This window comes from Micromys minutus (genome assembly GCF_963924665.1).
Source record: "Micromys minutus genome assembly, chromosome: 12".
Lineage (NCBI taxonomy): Eukaryota > Metazoa > Chordata > Mammalia > Rodentia > Muridae > Micromys > Micromys minutus.
In genome coordinates this window covers 28,303,995-28,323,186 of record NC_137981.1, presented here as the reverse complement: position 1 = coordinate 28,323,186, position 19,192 = coordinate 28,303,995, and the positions used below count along the sequence as shown (strand labels likewise).

Below are 19,192 nucleotides of genomic sequence, written 5' to 3'. Positions count from 1 at the left end.
CCTGAAATAAGTACAGACAACCAACTCCTAAAAGTTGTCTTATTACTTACATGTACTGAATCAGCTCCTGCCTTCAGGTTCCTGTGCTGTTTGAGTTCCTATCCTGACTTCCTTCAATAATGGACTATGGATGTAAAAACATAAACCTTTTCTTCCTATTCTGCTTTTGGTCACGGTGTTTCATCTTAGCAGTAGTAAGCTTAATTAAGACATCCAGAAACAATGGTCTAATTATGCTAAGCAAAGACTTAATATTTTCCTTACTATCACTCCTCAGCATGTAAAAATCAAATTACCGTACCTTTAAAATTACATGTTTAAGGGGTTGGAGAAATGGCTCACTGGTTAAGAGCACTGGTTGCTGTTGCACAGGGCCTAGGTTGGATTCCCAGCACCCACACAGTGACCCAAGACTCAACTGTAACTCCAGTTCCAGGGATCTGACACCCTCTGGCCTCTGTGGGAACCACACATGAATGTAGTATACAGACACATCTGCAAACAAAACATCTATACACATAAATAAAAAAAAAAAATGTAGTCGTTAAAGGGCCCAGTGCTTAAGAGTGAAGGCACAAGGACTTGGGGTCAAATCTAGAGCATCCATATAAAAAAGCTGGGCAGGACCCTAGAACCCACACTAGAAGGCAGGGACTGGTGGATCTGACAAGCTTCATGACAGCAGTGACTGTCTCCAGGATATAAGGTAGAGTCAAAGAGGAAGACACTGTGTCTTCCTGAATTCACATCTACATTTACTTATGCGCACGCACACACTCACAAAAGCTGCTGACTTGTGTTTCTTGAAATGTCATTACATTTTGGTTTAGGATTAGGACAGAATTTCCCAAAATTCCTCAAACAGCCATAAACTTGTTTTGTACTACACATAATTATGTAGTGTTTTCAGCAACAATGACACTCTCAGAGAAGTAGCAATAACCCGTGAATGAACCGAAGATGCCTGACATCCTACTGTATGAAGTTTTCAACCAAGATTCAATCCTTGTCTTTTTGTTTTGGGGCTGGGGTCTCATGTAGCCCAGCCTGACATCAAATTAGCTGTGTAGCTAGGAATGACCTTGGATTTCAGATGAAAACTGTGGTATGGCATGGTGGTACACACCCTTAATCCCAGCCCTCAAGAGGCAGATCTCTGGGAGTTGAGGCCAGCCTGACGTAGATAGCAGTTCCAGGACAGTCTGGACTACATAGACACTATCTGAAAACAAAACAAACCTCCTTTAAACATTTACTTTGTGTGTGTACATATGGGCCTTGGTGCTCATACGGAGGCCAGAGAACAGTCTGTGGGAATTGGTTCTCTCCTTCCACAATGCAGGCTCTAATATTGAACTGGAGCAGCAACTGCTTGGATCTGCTGAGCCACATCACTGGCTCTCGACTTACCTTATTTTTTGTGTATTTATATACTTGATGCATGTATACACATATTCTTCTGTGACAGTGGACACATGAGTGTCAAGGGCACTGTGGGAAGTTAGGATGACCTTCTACTTTGCACCAGGTTATCTCTCCTCTGCGTGGCTGCATACACCTGGCTAGGTGGACCTTGCACTTCTGAGAACTTTTCTGTCCCCACCTCCTACTGCTGGGATTACAGATGTATGCCATGTCCAGCTTTAGGCAGATTCATGGGATTCAACTTAGCTTCTCACTTGCATGCCACAGTCTCCTCAGCCCCAACACTGAACATTTTTCTGCCTTTATCCCTCAAGTGCTGGGATTATGGGTGACACTCCACCTAATTCAGTGCTGGGTTTAACTCAGGGTTTTATGCATAATAGGCAAGCATTCTACCAACTGAGCAACAGCCAGTTCGAACCCAAGATTTAATTCTGTATGTAAAATAAACAAGCACATCCACCAATTAGTATGCAAATTTGCTTTAGTCTTTAATAAGTGGTAAGACTGTATGCATACCAAAGAATTGTCGAATTTATTATCAACAAATACTTGATTTATGACGTGTTCATAACCTCATGCTCGGCTCCTGTTTCCCTTTGTGGGAACACAACTAAACCACAAAACTTTCCTTTCAGGACTTACAATCCTGCTTTACTACAGTGTGTAAGCAAATCCACTTTATCTATTTATTTGTGCACACACGAGGTCAAAGAACAATCCTCAACGCTCACTCTCCCTTCTGAAGCCAGTCTCTCGGGTCACCACACTGTATACTCCAGGCTGGCCGGTCCTGAAGCTTCAAGGCGATTCTTCCGTCTCTGCTTATCTTGAGGTAGGAGTACTAGGAAAAACTCAAGCTGCCAAGCCTGGATTTTTAGTTTCTTTTGTAATTTGGGTGTTTTGCCTGCACATATGTCTGTGCACCACCTGCAGAGGCAGGCCAGAAGAGGGCACTCAATACCCCGGGACTGGAATTACTGATGGAAAGCGAGCTGCCATGTGGGTGCTGGAAACTGAATGCAGGTTCTCCGCAAGAGCAGCCAGCACTCTCAGTCGCTGAGCCATCTCTCCTGCTCCCTGCCAGTATTTCTAGACAGAGATGCTGGGACCACACTCAGGTTGTTAGGCTTGCACGGCACCTTTACCTGACGTGCATCTCCCCAGGCTTCACTGCACTTAGCACAAAAATAACACATGCACTTTTTAAAAATTCAGAATATAAAAAAAATACAAAATAGTTAAAATTTTCTTCAAAGTGAAGTAGAGTCAGCGGTAGGGGCTGGGTCCCTTGGAGGCTTCCGGAACTTGCTCTGAAGGAAAACTCGTGGCACACACAGGCCTTCTTTTTTATTCACTGTCTCTCGAAACACATACTCGTTCACCACTTCTTCATAACCTGCATCCACAAAGAGCTGCGCCAGGAAGTCTAGAAGGCAAGCAGGGTGAGCTTTAAGGGCTAAGATGGCTAGAAGGTTTTTTTGTTTTATTTTATAATGAAAAGTTCAGTGTTAAATTTGATTGTTTTTAAACTTTTCTTCTTTGATTTTTTTTTTTTCCCTTTTGAGACAGAATTTCACTTTATATCTCTGGCTGGCCTGAACTTTTTAATACTTCTGCCTTAGCTTCCCCAGTGCTGGGCATACAGGCTTATGCTAGCATGCCAGGCCTAATTTCTTAGTTCTCATTCATTCACTCACTGCTCATTCATATTTCATTAGTTCACTCTCTCTTTTTTAAAAGATCTATTTATTTATTATATATGAATACACTGTAGCTGTCTTTAGACACACCGGAATAGGTCATCTGATCCTATTACAGATGGTTGTGAACCACCATGTGGTTGCTGGGATTTGAACTCAGGAACTCTGGAAGAGCAGCCCACAGTGCTCTTAACCACTGAGCCATCTCTCCAGCCCTCACTCTATCTTTTTAAAAACAAACTCATTCCTACTTCTCATGGTCTTAACACCTAAACAGAAACTTCCAATTAAAAATGTACCTATCTTGGTTTATTCTTTTTTTTTTAAAGTATGGAATAGAGTTTATTCAAGTCATGGGAGATTTAAGAGGTTAGTAGAGGCAGAGAGAGAGAAGAGAGGAGTAGAGGAGAAGAGAGAGAGAGAGAGAGAGAGAGAGAGAGAGAGAGAGAGAGAGAGAGAGAGAGAAAGAGTAAGGGAGGCAAGAGAGCATCTTGGTTTTTTCCTTGTGTTAGCAAATATAGAAGTCTGACTAAAAAGAAACAAAGCCCAAGCTAGCTACTGAAAAGGCCTGCATACACTCACCTGCTTATAGAAATAAAAGGGCAGGGGAGAGAGAGAATCACCATGTAGTGATAACTTTACCCCAGCAAAACATCACACAGGTTAAGTGAACCAAACAAGTACAATGAAGGGCAGTGGAGCACAAACACAGACCCTACTAAGGGCCCTACTGTGTGGCTGTGCTCTGGAGCACTGTACAGACACCACTGGGGCTTCCTAGTGACTTTTAAAGCATTTAGCCAGATGTGGCCATTTCACACACCTTAAATTCATGTTCGTTACCATCTGACAAGTACATTTAATTGTAAGCACTTGGTTATTTTGTTTTTAAGTTTTAATATTCAGAATAATGTCAGGAAATAGAAATAGGAGGCAGACACAGAATTGCTATAAGGTTAAGGATAGCCTGGGCTACTGACCTGAGATTTTGTTTTAAAAACAAAACAAAACAAATCTAACAAACAGAGCTGCAGATGCGCACAGCTCGAGTTAAGAGCACCTGTTCTTGCAGAAGATCCAGGTTTGGTTTTCATGGTGGCTCACCACTATTCATAACTTCAGTTCCAGGAGACATGACACCCTCTTATGGTTACTGTACACACCAGGCATGCACATAGTACACAAACACACATACACACATGCAGGTAAAACATATACATAGAAAATTAAAATAAAAAAGCCACAAACAAAAAACCTAAGCCTAAAACTAAAAGGTAAAAGATCTAGGGACACAGATTAGTGGCAGAGCACTAGCTTAGCATGCTTGAAGCCCTGGATACAAACCTCAGCGTTGCCAAAATAAATAAATCCCTTCCCTCTAAACCCAGAGCTTAAAAAAAAAAAAAAAAAAGACAATCGTTTTTTTTCCAGATAATTAAGTAAACTTAAGACTAATGAAACTCTCCCCCCTCCCCTTTTTTTATTGGATATTCTCTGTATTTACATTTCAGGTGTTATCCCCTTTTCGCTAATCCCTACCCCCACCCTTCCCATTGCTTCCATGAAGGTGCTCCCTCTCCCACCTCAGCACCTTGGCATTCCCCTACACTGAGAAAATGAGCCTTCACCGGACTAAAGTCCTCTCCTCCCACTGATGCCAGAGAATGCCATCCTCTGCTACATATGCAACTGGAGCCATGGGTCTCTCCATAAGAACTCATTGGCTGGTGTTTTAGTCCCTGGGAGCTGTGGTGGGTTTGGTTAGTTAATTATTTTGTTCTTCCCATGGGATGCTTGAAACTCTTAAAAACTGAAATGATATTTGGCATTTTCTAATTCAAAACGTTTTTTAAAGTATTTTTTATTAACTTGTATGTGGAATATGTGTTATGTATGTGTGTGCACCTGTGTATAACAGCATGCACACATATAGAGGCCAGAGGTCAATGTTTCTGTTGTATTTTCTACTTTACATCACCTGCATTCTTGGTGCCCATGGCTGCCAAAAGAGGGTGTTGGATTCCCTGAAATGAAGTCACAGACTTCATTTGTTAGTCACTATGTGGCTGCTAGGATTCAAACCCAGGTCCTCTGGAAGTACTCTTAACCACTGAGCCATCTTTCCAGCCCTCCACCTTACTTTCTTTTGGGAGTGGTGGTGATGGGGTTTCAAGACAACGCTGGCTGTCTAGGAAGTTGCTCTGTAGACCATGCTGGCCTCAAACTCAGAGATCTGCCTTCTTCTGCCTCCCACGAGCTTGGTTTGATACTGCAATTCTTAACATCCATGCACCAAACACAAGGGCACACCTTTTTTTGAGACAGGGTCTTTCTTATATATCCCTGATTATACTGGCCCACCTTACTTTTGGAGACAGGATTTCCCACCAACATGGGTACTGCCAACAAAACTAGCTGACCAGCAAGCTCCAGGATCTTTACTGTCTTCCCAGCACCAGGATTACAGGTCCATGCCACCACACCTAGCTTTTCACAGGGATGCTGAAGTACTGCAGCAAACACCATTAACTGAGCCATCTTCCCAGCTACAAGCTTCTAACTTTTTATTGTTTTTTTGAGACAGAGTTTCATGTAGCCCAGGAACAAGCTGAGGGTCAGAATGATCTATGGTTTACTTTATTTTCTGTGTATAAAAATTTTGCCTGCATAAAGCATTTGCACCCTGTTATGCCTGGTGCTCACGGGGGGGGGGGGTAGTGCTGGTCAGAGGAGGAGTTTGATCTCTGGGAACTGCAGCTACAGATGGTTAAGCCACCATGTGGGTGCCCTTAGTAAGTGTAACAAGTGCTTTTAACTGTTAAACTATTTCTCCAGCTGGACTTTTAACTCTTGATCTTCCTGTTTCTGCCTCTGGATTGTGGTATCTAAGTCCTGTGTGCAACCACCCCAGTTTTTGTGGTACTGGGACTGAAGCTGGAATCTGACCAACGTGAGGTCAGCACTACATCAGCTGAGCTGCATTCCCAGTATTCTTTGATAGCAAACTTATCTATTGAGAGCAGATCTAGTCACTTGTATTCATGAAGGATTTTGGCCTTTGGGTGTAGAGAAGTACCCTCAAACCACCATGTTGAACTTAAGGCACTTATTTGAAAGATGTGACTTTCTGATCCTCCTTCCCTTTCCAGCATAGCTCCTGCTGGCATCACATGACAGGTCTGAGGCTCAAGCACCAGTCACTGTCAGCAGAGGCCTTTAAGCTGAGTCTGTTTCGCTTGGTAGGTACTGGATAGGTGGTGTATATGAGAACTTGTTCTGGGGACTTGGGACTTGTGTGTTAGCATGGCCACACACCTGCTCAGGCAGCACACTGATGGTGCAGTCATGTACACAGAGCAGAGAATGACACACTCTAAGCAGACACTCCATTCCTCTTACCATCAGTAAAAAAATACGATCTGGTTCCATCTTGTCTGACATAAAAATTTTCTCCAAGTTTGCTTCCGGCTTTAAACCTAAGCATGGCATGGTCATTCAGCCCATAGTCACGGAACAAGACACTTCTGCCTGGCTTTAATACCTACAAGAGTAAAGCAGGTTTCGTATAAGCCAGTCAAGTAAAATAATCGGGTGATATCAGGAATTAAAACACACACCTGTGGGAGTCGTGAAAGAAGGCATACAAAATACCCTTAATATGAATGGTTGTCTTTAAAAAACACGTCAGGCGTGGGAGTACATACCTATAATCACGAAGCTCAAGAGGTCGAGGCAGGAGCATCATTTTGAGTTTGAGGCCAGTGTGGCCTACATAGTACCTGGGCCACCAGTTTACATAGCAAGAGGTCTCAAAAACCAAAAATAAGTTAAATGCCCTAAAAGACATCTTTTGGATACAATGAAGTATAATACAGTTTCAAGCCCCATATAAAAGCACAGAAGCACCGTTTGCCTTCTGCAAGGCATGAGCCATCTCCTTCACTAGGCTGAGTTCCCAAACATCTGCTTCTGACAACTTACCTCTGAAGGGCTCCTATGTGAGACTCCCTACTGGGTCAACACTGACCTGCCCCGCCCAAGTGCTGGGCTCTTTGTGTGGGAAGAATAAGGAAAGGGATCCTTTCCTTTCCTCCAGCTGTCTCCAATCTGTGTTGTCGACAGCGCCCACAGACCTCCTATATACTGCAAGACTGACAGGTGTTCCTTCCACAGACCCACACCACCAGGCCGAGCATAGAGTACTTTGTTTCACAATGAGAGATGCCATCTCTTGTGACACATTTTGCCTCCTTTGGAGCGAGCATGGTGGCACTTGTACAGCAGTAGCCACCCTCTTTCTGTTTTGGGGGAGACTCTTGTTATATACAGGGAAGCTTGCCTGGGTTAGCACCCTAGGGTGATGAGAGCCGTGGTGGGAAGCCTATGCAGACTGTTCACACGGGCTTTGCCAGGCTGCTGCTGTCCTGTCTGCAGAGTCTGAGGATGGCTTCTCTCCCTAGCACTTTGCCAACAGAGCACACACTTCTAACTTGGCCAACCAATCACTATGATGGCAGGGAGAAAGTAATCAGATGTCATTGTGGCTCAACTGAAAAAGATCTCTACTGGAGATTAAAAATAGGAGGAATACTGAAATGAACAAAAACTCAAGACAATTGTTTACAAATGTGACATGTCATATCTACTAAAATATAGGCGATGTATAATTTATTACTACAATAGATTGCAAAGAGGATGGCCTATGAGGAGAGTTGGGGCACTAGGACACTCAGGTGCTGGAAGCACTCAGCATCTAGGTGGTGTGTGCTCATTATAAGAAGAAACAAAAGCCCCCTAACTGTATATTTAGGATCAAGGCACTGATCGCAGGAGTACTAAGCCTTAGGAAGAGGAAAGCACAGACAACACACAGAAGCTATGGGTTCTAAGTTGAGTCTGCTGCTCTGCCTAAGAGCTAGCTGACCCCCAATGGAGCATGACCTGCCAACAGGCTCCCGACACCACAGGTCCAGAAGAATAAAGCTGGGGGTCAGGGGACTGTAAATCTCGTGTGGAAAAATCAAGGTACACCTTTATGTTTACTGCTTCTCACAGGAATGGGGCATAAGCTATGGAAGTGCACTGTGAATTTGGATGGGAAATAATGAAAATGTTTTCATATCACAGGACAGTTCTTGTTGTAATTTAAAAAACTTTTTTAGGCAGGGTTGCACAATGTAGCTGTGGCTGGCCTGAACTCATTAAAGAGACTAGCCCCAAATTTGCAGAGATCCACCTGCTTCTGAATGCTCACTTTTCAGGCTCTGTCCTTACAGAAACCTATGTGTGGAGGCCAGTTTTCCTCCAAGCCAGGCTGCGCTTTCTCTGTTACTGCATCATTCAAAGGGCTTGGCATCCTCCTGCTACATCCTGTGTATCCTTTCTCCTCTCTACTCCTTCTCTTTCTTCTTGTCATCAGAAATCACTTACTACCCCTTGCTACTCTCACCTATTAATTCCAGGGTTGGACTGTATCTTCTGAGTTGTCTTACTCTAACTGCCACTCTATTTGGATTCTCAAAGTAGGTTATCCTTCCAATTATACTGGGCTCTCGTGTGCTCCTTCTCTCTCTCTCTCCCTCCCCACTCCCTCTCCCTGTGTGTTGTGTAAAAATGTTCTTGTGTTTGAGTGTAGGCATGTGTATGAGACTCAGAGGTCAACCCTGAGTGTTGTCCTCTCCTCCCTCTCTGCTTGAGGCAGGGTCTCCCATTGTTCACCACTGCCCACACCAAGCTAGCTAGTCTTCGATCTTGTGGGGGATTTTTCTGTGTCTGCCTTCCATCCCACCAAAGGAGCCCTGGGATTACACACTTACACTACCAACTTTATGTAGGTTCTTGGGAACTGAACTGAGGTCCTCCTGATTGCATGGCAGGCTCTTCACTCACTCAGCCATCTCCTCAGTCCCTATGCTGGTTTCTTGATAATGCTACCCCTCCCACACACACACTTTCGTTTATATGAGTGTGGATGATGTGTGTGTGGAGGTCAGAGGGCAGCTTGAGAGTTGATTTTCTCTTTCAGAGATAACTCAGGTCATTTTTACTCATTGGGCCATCTTGCCAGCCCTACTCTGGCCACTTACTGACTTGACTTTCTGTCCTCTACCTATCTACAAAGCACTGTTTCCACAGTGAAGTTGCGATGCTCTGTCAACACTAAGTAGTACACTCCATACACACAGTGCCAGGCACGTCTAACTTTCTTAGCATGTTCTCTTTTTTTCTCATTCCCCATCTCTAGTAATCGTCCATTCTCACTTGGGTGTCTACTGGGCAGTATGCTCATCTTTTCTTTGGAGCCTCTCTAGTGTCTAGCTTAAGTCCCATGCCCATTAGTGTGCACATTCTGAGTTCTCAGCCTGCTCAGATGCTAGGGACAGACTAGAATTAAGGAAGAACAAAAGAAAACTTTGTGAAACTTGCAGGCAGAGATAAACCAGTATGGTGGAAGTGTACATTTAAAAATATACTACTTTGAAGGAGAATAATTCTCTAAAAGTTTTCCAATGTCTTAAAACATTTATCTTTTTAAAAATCAGTATTAAGGGCTAGAGAGACAGCTCATCGAGAAAATTTGTTGCTTGAACACAGGACCTGGGTTTAATTCCTGGTACTGGCATAGTGTTTCACAACCTCCCATAATTCTAGTTCCAAAGGCCCTGACGCCCTTTTCTGACCTACTTGGGCAACAGGCTTGCACATAGACAAAACACTCACACATAAAATAGAAATAATAAATTAAAAATAAAACAGAGTGAAAGTATTAACATACATTACCAAATGCACAGGCTCTTTCATTAGCATCATTTTTCAACTAGAGGGCTGCCCTCTTTCCTCTGAAATCTGACTGTACACTGACACTTAACTGCCCCATCCTCCATGCTGTACCCATGTTTCTTTTCAAGCTTGCTGGTGCCCTGGATTTCCAACTTAAACACTTCCATTGCGGTGCTGAGTGAGGCTTGGCACAGCTGCTCTGCAGAGGGCCTGAGTTCAGTTCTCAGCACACTTGTCAGTCACCAGTTGTGACGTCAGTTCCAGGAGATCTGATGGCCTTCCTGGCCCACATGGGCATCCACACACACAAAGCACACTCACACAGACAATCTTAAAGAAGACAGTGCTGGGTGAGTGGCTTATGCTGTAAACACCAGCACTTGAAAGCTGAGGCACAAGAACTACCTTGAGGTTTTGGTCAGCCTCAACTTCAGTGTGACCAAATGAAAAAAAGCAAGAGTCTATGACGCCAAGCGAGAGGCTGCACCTGTAATCCCAGCACTGGTGGGCGGAGGCTTCCATGAAGTACAGATCGGGACCCTCATTTATTAGCTTTAAAGAGACTCTAACAATGACTTGTGAACACGAGTAAGAAGCTTATCATTTCTATAAAAAGACAAGTATTTCATCAGCACAAGTGTAATTCCATACTCAGGAGGCAGAGGCAGGAAGACAGGAAGCTCTAGGTCAGACAGGGGTATATAGCAAGATTCTGTTTCAAAAAAAGAATAAAGCTGAACCATTTGAAAACATTTGATTCTGAAATGTTGATCAAGCTTTTAATTAGGTGTGAGCATCAGCTATGAAAGTCTGGGTCAAAATATACTCTACCCAAAATACAATCTGCTTTAAAATTCTTACTCTACCTTTAGGAATCTGTGTCTGAAGCAGGGCCTCTCACCTGCCACATAAAGACTGATCACGCCCCTAAACCCTACTGTGTGCATTAATGTGATACACTCAACAGTCTCATACTCAAAATGATGGCTAGTGAGAATGATAAAGAATAAATGCTCGGGCTTTTAAGTTAAAATGTTTAAGAAGTTTTGCACAAAAAAAAAAAAAAAAAATGGTTAAGAAGATTCCTTTGTGTGCACATACATGTTTTGTCTTCCCATGTAGCTTAGGTTGGCCACAAACTGAGAATCCTCCTGCCTTGGCCTCCTGGGTGCTGCAATCACAAGCAGTTGGCACTGTGCCTGTCAGAATTCAACAATTTACCATTTTTAATGATTGGTTTCATTGATTCTTTTGTTTTTCAAGAGAGGGTTTCTCTGGATGACCTGGAACTCACTCTGTAGACCAGGCTGGCCTTGAACTTGGAGATTCACCTGGGAGATCCTCCTGAGCCCTGGGATCAAGGGTGTGTGCTCACCACCACCTGTGAATTTCATGACCTGACACTGAGTCTGCAGTGTCTCCAGCTTACTGCAGTGACATCACTCACTGTACTCTCAGCTTACAGACAGGTGTCCTGAATCACAGAAAGAAGCTTCTTTTCTTTTTTGGACAGAGCATCAAGTAACCTAGGCTAGCTTCAAATTTGCTCTATCTATAGATGAAAATGATCTTGAACTCTTGACCTTCCTGAGGCTGAAGGTGCATACTATCAACGCTGGCTTGATTGTTCTCAGAGTCTACAGCTTAGGCTGTTCTTGAACTCACAAAGTAGGCTAGGCTGATCTTGAACTCATAGCACTCCTCCTACCGCAGCCCCAAGTACTAGGATTACAGGCATGTTACAGCAGTCTCTTAGTGGCCACAGCAGTCCGGATTCCTGCCATCCTACTAGGAATCATGATGGCAGTAGTAATGTAACAATGGCTGGCTGTGAGGTGCACTTAGCAGAGAAGCACTGTGTTTGGCACACACCATACACCTTATTTATCTCCCCTAAAGGCCACCACCTCAGAATTATTATCCCAACATTTTTTCAGGTATAGAAACCGGCTTGGAGAGGTGAAGGAACTTGTCTAAGTAGTAAACCAGCTTAGGATCTAGGCTTTTAATTAATTAAGTGTTCTTGACCACTTAATTAAATATCCTCTCACCTTACAGATCCTTCCTTGCTCTGGGGCTGGTGATGCTCTGAAGAGCAGTCACAGCACTATATAAACCTAGAACTATAGGTGATGCTTTATGCCAGAGACTCCTTTTCCCTAAAATGGCTACAGTCTACCCACTAGAAATGGGAAAATGTTGGGAATGCAGCACATAAGCCTTATAATGAAGGCAGGCAAAGGAAACAGGGTGACCAGTCTTCAAGTACAGACATTCAGTCACTTACCTTGTACACATTTAGTAAGACGAGGCGCATCTTCTCAGGGTGCACAGCTGAGAGCACAAAGATCAATGTGACTGCATCCACAGACTCTGGTGGGACATGGTCAAGAAGGTCATCTCTAGTGAGGTCACACTGAAACACTTTGCATCTCTCTGCATTGTACAAAGGATGTTGCTAGAGAGGGGAGAACAGAAAGAACTTACGATTTTAATCAACCACCATGCTGATACGTGTATGAACATGCAGCACTGGAGAGAGATCGATCCTGTTTCTACTTGTTTACTGCTGCATGGCATGATCATTTGTTACTGGGGAAGTAACAATTATTACTGCTACAGGGAGCAGGCAGCATTTCAGCCACCTGTTTTTAACTGAGGGCAAAATATAGTCTGTGACATATTTACTTATTTAAAGATTTAGTTATTTCATATATGTGGGTATGCTGTTGCAGTCTTCAGACACACTAGAACAGGTTATCAGATGGTTGTGAGCCACCATGTGGTTGCTGGGAATAAAACTCAGGACTTCTGGAAGAGCAGTCAGTGCTCTTAACTACTAAGCCATTTCTCCAGCTCCTGGGACATATTTATATCCAAGAGTTCCTAACCCTCCTTTGGTTATCCTTGACACGCCTAAACTCTGAGAAGTCTTTCCAGTTTACCCTCCTGGGACACCTCCATAGTTCTTATGTGGTATATTTCCCTTGAGGCAAAAGACTAAAGATTCTAACCCATCTTTCTTTCTTTTTTTTTTTTAAGCCCCAAATGCATTCATTAAGATTTATTTTATGTATATGAGTATACTGTTCAGACACACCAGAAGAGGGCATCACATCCCATTACAGATGGTTATGAGCCACCATGTGGTTGCTGGGATTTGAACTCAGGACCTCTGGAAGAGCAGTCAATGCTCTTAACCGCTGAGCCATCTCTCCAGCCCCCCTTCTTTCTTTCTAGTAAGTGTATTTATGGTACATTTTGTTTGACTCATGGGCTCCAACACATTTATGAGTACTATGAAGAAGAGAATAAGTTTTATTATGTAAGCAGGGATCTGAATAAATTAATATGCAAGGCTACTGGGTGAGAATATTTAATATTAAAAAAAGATTTGTTATTCACTCTGGTGAATAGAACTCAGGTCCTGTGAGTACAGAAAGCACTCTTAACCACTGGACTATCTCCCTAGCAAAAGTCATCTTTGAAAATGAAGGAAAAAGATGTTGCAAGTGACTGCCCTCCAAGCCAAACAATTGCTATCTTGGGGAGTTCAGCTACACACCTTTTCTGGGCTTGCTGATTGCTTACACCCCCTCTTGGAAGGGCAGAAAGAGTCATAAGGCCCTCATATAAGAATCCAGCTGCTCCTCACTTTGGGGGCATAGGGCAAAGGAATGCTCCATTTAGTTGGCTAAAGGAAAACATTCATCCTTGCTGGTAAAGGCTTTACAGGTACAGCCTGCTGGAGGAGCAGCACTCAGAGCCCTGCAAGCAACCTCTGACCTATGCTCTGTAAGAAAATCCAAGAAACTCACTGATTGGTTCCCGGAGTGAACTGTGGCAGACTGTGGCTTGTTTGTCACTGAGACCACAGAAGGCCGGGGTCTTTATCATTAAGGTCTTTCCCAGAAAGAAATTTTACCAATGGGGGGCATATGCCACTAGATATTAAAACATACAAAATATAGTAATAAAACAATATCATTTGAGAATGGTGGCAAACAGTTCACCAAGACAGACAACTCCTAAATAGGATGATCCATGTGTATGTGTGAGAATTAAGTATTTTATGACAAAAGATGACAATTAGATGAGAAGGTCAGTAATGATAATGAATATTCGTAATGTACTGTGTTCTGAAAACTAGCTACAAGATACAAAAGACCTTAGTTTAGAGATGAACACAAAGGAAAGACATGGCTCCTATATGTACTTACTCCTACACTTTAAAAAAGAAAAGAGAAAAAGAAAAAGCCATGATGGAGAAACACAAGTATCTTCAGGGAGACTCAGGTCCTGAGCACTTGCATACCTGAGGCAGAAGTCTCCAGTTTGGAAAAATAAAGTTGAAAAATTAGCAGCTGGGTGGTGGTTTAATTGCAATACTCAGGAGGCAGAGGCAGGTGGACCTGAGTTCAAGGTCAGCCTGGTCTACAGAGTGAGTTCTAGAACAGTCAGGGCTACACAAAGAAACCCTGTCTCAAAAACTCAACCCTCTTCACCCTCAAAAAAACAAGCAAACAAACAAACAAACAAAAAAAAACAAACAAACAGCAACTACTTTGGGGATGAGAGGGCAGTATAGGATGAAGTCACATGGGCTGTTTCTGCTGAACTCATTTCCACTTGGTCCACTAGGGGTACTGCTAGGATCTCAGAGGATGCTGCTCTTTCTGAGGCTGGCTTTTCCTCAAATCCTTTTAGCAAGAACAAGTGACCATGCAGGAATAAAGGAACCTAAAGGTAGAGCCCAGGGCTACTAGTGAAGTACCACTGCAGCTCTGTTAGAGGGTAGTGAGGACCTTCTCTGCCTAAACCCAAGACCATCCTCAAGACCACCTGTGAGGCATTTGTAGATTCTCTCACAGCCGGGAGAAGAATTGGCAAGAAAAGCTGCATTCTCAGAAAATAGAAATTTCATGGGGGCTAGAGGGATGACTCAGCAGTTAGGAGCACTGGCTGTTCTTCCAGAGGTCCTGGGTTTGATTCCCATCAACTACAGAGCAGCCCACAACTGTCTTCTGACCTCCATAGGCACCAGGCATGCATATGGTGCACATACATACATTCGAGAAAAACATCCATACACATAAAATAAAATCTATATTTTAAAAAATAGAAAAAAAAATAGAGACAAATGTCACCAAAGGAGTCTGCCATTCAAAGAGAATAAGAGAAATTGTATCATGTAATACCCAACTGTTGATTACTAATCCTTATCACCTTCAGTATCTACTGTCCTAATATGTGCAGCTTAAACAAAAAGCACATAAGAGATTAAAAAAAACAAAAAAGGCCAAGTATCAGAGCCTGATTCAAATATGGCATTGACTGAGAAGCTGAGAGTCTAGGCATTGGGGTTAGTGAGATGACTCAGTGGGTATGGGTACTTGTTGCTAAGGCTGTCTATGCCCAGAACCCACAGAGAGAATCGGCTTCAGCATAGTGCCCTCTGACCTCTACACATGTGTAATGGCATGTGCATGCCCTTATACATGAATACACATGCAGAACATAAAAACAAACAAACAATTTTTTTAAAAAGAACATTAGGGGCTGGAGAGATGGCTCTGCAGTGAAGAATACGTGCTGCTTTCTCAGAGGACCCTGGTTCAACCTCCACTAATCTCCACTAGGCAGATAGCAGCTGCCTAAACTCCAGCTACAGGGGATCTGAAACTTCTGGCCTCTGCGGGCACGTATGCCTGTGCATATACCCACACGCAGACATATACACACTACACATAATTAAAAAAAAAATAGATCTTTAAAAATCTAAAAGAAAACTAAAACGGCATAGATGAGAATACAAAAGAGAGATGGCTCAGTGGTTAAGAGCACTGTCTGCTCTTCCAGAGGACCCAAGTTTAATCCCCAGCACCACATGACAGCTCACAACTGTAACTCCAGTTCTAGGGGATCTGACCCTCTCACACACATGCAAGCAGGCAGAACACGGCAGGAAAAAAAAAGTTATGTGTATTTACATATTTTAGTCTTCAGTATCTCTGGTAATGAGAAAAATAAAATACTTTTTTTTCTCACCAGATTGGCAAAAAAAGAAAAAAGAAATAAAAGAAACCCAAGGAAACAATTATTGGTAAAACTGTAAATTGACATGATCTTTTAGAAAGGGAATGTAGCATTATCTATTAAAATGTAAACATTTTTACATCCTTCTTTTAAGAGACTCTGTTTCCTCCATTATTCATCACAGAGGACTGTGCCTGTGGGTTCTGTGAAGCACGTACTCAGTTCTGGACACAGTAACCTATCTTAAAAGAGCAAGCAACCAGTCACAGATCTACAAACTAAGACGTGAATCAAACACAGACTCTTTAGTAACATTTTTGCTTTGCTTTAAATCAAAATTTCATATGTAGTCAAAAGAAAATGGCATTCTTGGTGGTCATAGCTGGTAAGCTCCTGAAATAGGACGGGAATTAGACAAAAGGTCTAAGGAAACAGACACAGCGGAATACATATATGGTGCACCAACCTTCACATAGTCAACTGCCCTTGGAGAAAAATCACAGGCATAGGCAAAGATATTCAAATCTTCTTCTAAAAGTGGGAATAAACAGTTTCCAACCCCACATCCAGCTTCCAACAAAGTCAATTTTTGACCTTCATACTGAGGAATGAGAACACAAAAGTTATAGCACATTACATTTGCATAATAAACACACTAAGCTAAAATGTTTAGTAGGCAAGAGGCATCTGACCTCATGAAGCAGATACTAAACAACAGAACTAGTAAGGAAACGCTAATGCTGGCACCTCATTTATAATCACCCAACAATGGGCAGTTCAGTATGGAAGAGCCACACATAGTGCAGACACTCTGGGCTAACCTCCTTCTCCGATCCTATCTCTTTTGCCCCCATATCCCATCCTCTAGCAACTCACTTCTATAGCTCTGTGCCTCAATCCCCCTGCCCCCTCAAATGGGAACAACACAAATAAACTTCATAGGGTTGCTATAAAGCTTAACTAAGAGAACATATGTGAAAATCTTAGAAAATAGTTACAGCAAATGGTTCATTCACTAAGTAGCTTCAATTTGTCCCTAAAGTTTACTCTGAATATTTAATTTCTAACTTTCAGATTGACTTTAACTAAGTAGAAAACATTAAGGGGCTGGAGAGACGGATCTGTGGTTAAGAGAATATGCTGCTTTTCCAGAGGACTATGTTCAATTCCCTACATCCATACGACAACCTATAATTGTCGTTAATTCCAGTCCCAGTGGCTCTGGCACCTCTTCTGACTTTCAGACACAGGCATTCAAATGGTACATAGACATGCATGCAGGCAAAACACCCATACAAATAAGAAAATAAAGCGAAAAAGAAAACCTTAAAGCTCTGTTTTCTGCTAAACAGCCAGACATTGCTAAACATACTTGAAATGGAACAGAACTCTCCTTAGGTACATTTTGATAGACTTCATACATTTTCTTTAGGATAGCTCAGTCAGTAAAGTGCTTGCCACACAACCACAAGGGCCTGAGTTCAACCACTGGCACTCACATAAAAAGCTGGGTGTGGTGCCAGCCACATGCTTGGATTCCCAGTTCTAGGAAGGCTCCCTGGGGCTTACTGGTCATCTAGCTGAAGCTAATCTGAGTGCTCCAAGTCTAGTGAGACCCTGTTTCAAAAAACAAGATAGACAGTTCCTGAGAAATGACACCAAAGGCAGGGAGCACACTCTACATGTAATAAAGGACCCTCTTCTAGGCATCATAATTGAAGATGGCTCAGGGCAGAAGAAACCCCAGCCTACCTCCCTACATGATCTTAGCTCCTCAAACTCTCTGGTGGTCCAGTGTCTGTCCTTGAAAAAATTGGTACTGTTTCTTTTGTAAAAAAGATCCCAGTTCTTTTGAGCCTCTTTTTCCAGTTTTTGCTGTTTAAAAGCAGACACCAAAGCTTGGTCTCTTTTCAGTTTCTCCTCCTCTTCAGTGCTGAGAATCCTTGTTTGCAGTCCTTTCCTTTGGAAAGTAGACATTGCAGTTGCTGGAAACACAGTCAGTGCTGCTAAAGGTCCTCTCTGTTCTTTAAGCATCTGAACAATCAGTGCTGAGAATGCAGACGCAGGGGTTTCTCTGGTGCAGTTTCCCAGGTGACTTTCCAGCTTCAAGAGGATACAATGCTACTACATAGGGGAAAGAGAGGGGAGAAGGAGAGGGATTGATTGATTGACTGACAGATTCTGGCTAGTGATTCTCTAACAGTCTGCCTGCTTCTCTCCCCATCCCGTTTATCTGAGCCAGGGTCTAGTTATGAAAAGCTGGCCTTGAATTCCCTGTGGAAGAAGGCTTTCCCCTGAATATACTTCCTGTTGTCTCATTCTCTCAACTACAGTAATTAGGGCCTCGCCAAGTTAGAGCATTCTTTATTACTTCTAGAGTGTGGGTTCTAAAGTAGTTCAAGACTGGGGATCGGGGAGAGGTTCCTGAAGGGCTCTTTAAGGCGCTGGGGTCAATTCACTTAACACTCAGGAGATGCTGACTCTACCCAACACCCTGCCGGGGTTTGGAGAGGTCATAAAGACCAAGTCAAGTCTCTACTGCACAGAGCTTACTACACTCAGAGACCAGAACTCTCACGGACTGGACTCCCAATTCAAATCAGATGAGTCAAGTATTACAAGAAATAGGTTTAGTCAGGGCAAAGGGATACTTCCACGAGTTGGCTGAAAAAATGTGAGGAAAAAATTCTCATCAACGTTCAGTGCCCGTAGAAAAAGTGAATTCAAAACAGCGGCAACCGCCCTAACTGAGAGCGGGATTAATCGCCAGATTAACAAGGATTTGCGGGGGTTTAAGGAGGTGACGGAGGTAATCCGGAGATGCTGGAATTTCCGATCGAACCCACAAACTGAAGAAGGAAGCGTCGTCCGACAAGAACTGAAATCCTTTCACCGCAAAGGAGCGAAGTAGGGGGAAGGACCGAGTGTCGTGTGGCTGAGGTCCCGAGAGCCGTCATCTCTCTCTGGACACTCAGGAGAAACTAGTCCGCAAAGGCCGGGCATGTCCAGAGACATTCATACCTACACTCAGCGTTCACTCAGTTCCCCGCGCTCTGGGTTCCCGGCCATTGAGTCACAGGGTCCCCAGCAAAGGATAGGTCAGGGCGCACTCACCCGTCAGTCAAGCCCAGGCGTCGGGGTAGAATCTTCTAGCTGAGGTGCAAAATTCCTTAGACTAGACCAGAAACTGCCCAGGACTGTGGGTTGCGGTTGTTCCGGGGAATTCGCTCTCCATGGCACTGCCCCCG

The 19,192-nt window shown here is 43.3% G+C and overlaps 1 protein-coding gene across 2 annotated transcripts; it reads right to left on the bottom strand.

Annotated features, from left to right (window-relative positions):
* Window positions 1-1,992: 1,992 nt before the first annotated feature.
* METTL6 (methyltransferase 6, tRNA N3-cytidine) lies at window positions 1,993-19,182 on the bottom strand. Of its 2 annotated transcripts, XM_080926427.1 has the most exons (6): window positions 19,059-19,182; window positions 17,697-18,068; window positions 16,411-16,545; window positions 12,196-12,366; window positions 6,528-6,669; window positions 1,993-2,854 (listed from the first exon to the last, which is right to left on the bottom strand). In XM_080926427.1, exons 2-6 carry the CDS (start codon window positions 17,976-17,978, stop codon window positions 2,679-2,681), a joined length of 906 nt encoding a protein of 301 aa, XP_080782553.1. In that variant the 5' UTR covers window positions 17,979-18,068; window positions 19,059-19,182; the 3' UTR covers window positions 1,993-2,678. The 2 variants fall into 2 exon arrangements, with proteins under 2 accessions (XP_080782553.1, XP_080782554.1); XM_080926428.1 differs by lacking the exon at window positions 6,528-6,669 and having other exon boundaries at window positions 2,675-2,854.
* Window positions 19,183-19,192: the final 10 nt, after the last annotated feature.

What these genes read in the sequence shown, in the direction of transcription:
- METTL6 (XM_080926427.1), bottom strand. Translation starts at nt 17,978, where the DNA reads ATGCTTAAAGAACAGAGAGGACCTTTAGCAGCACTGACTGTGTTTCCA. An exon ending in GGGCAGTTGACTATGTGAAG is followed by an intron (nt 12,367 to 16,410) that starts GTTGGTGCACCA and finishes TCCCCTCTCTAG; the next exon opens with CAACATCCTTTGTACAATGC. An exon ending in ATCGTATTTTTTTACTGATG is followed by an intron (nt 2,855 to 6,527) that starts GTAAGAGGAATG and finishes CTTGCCTTCTAG; the next exon opens with ACTTCCTGGCGCAGCTCTTT.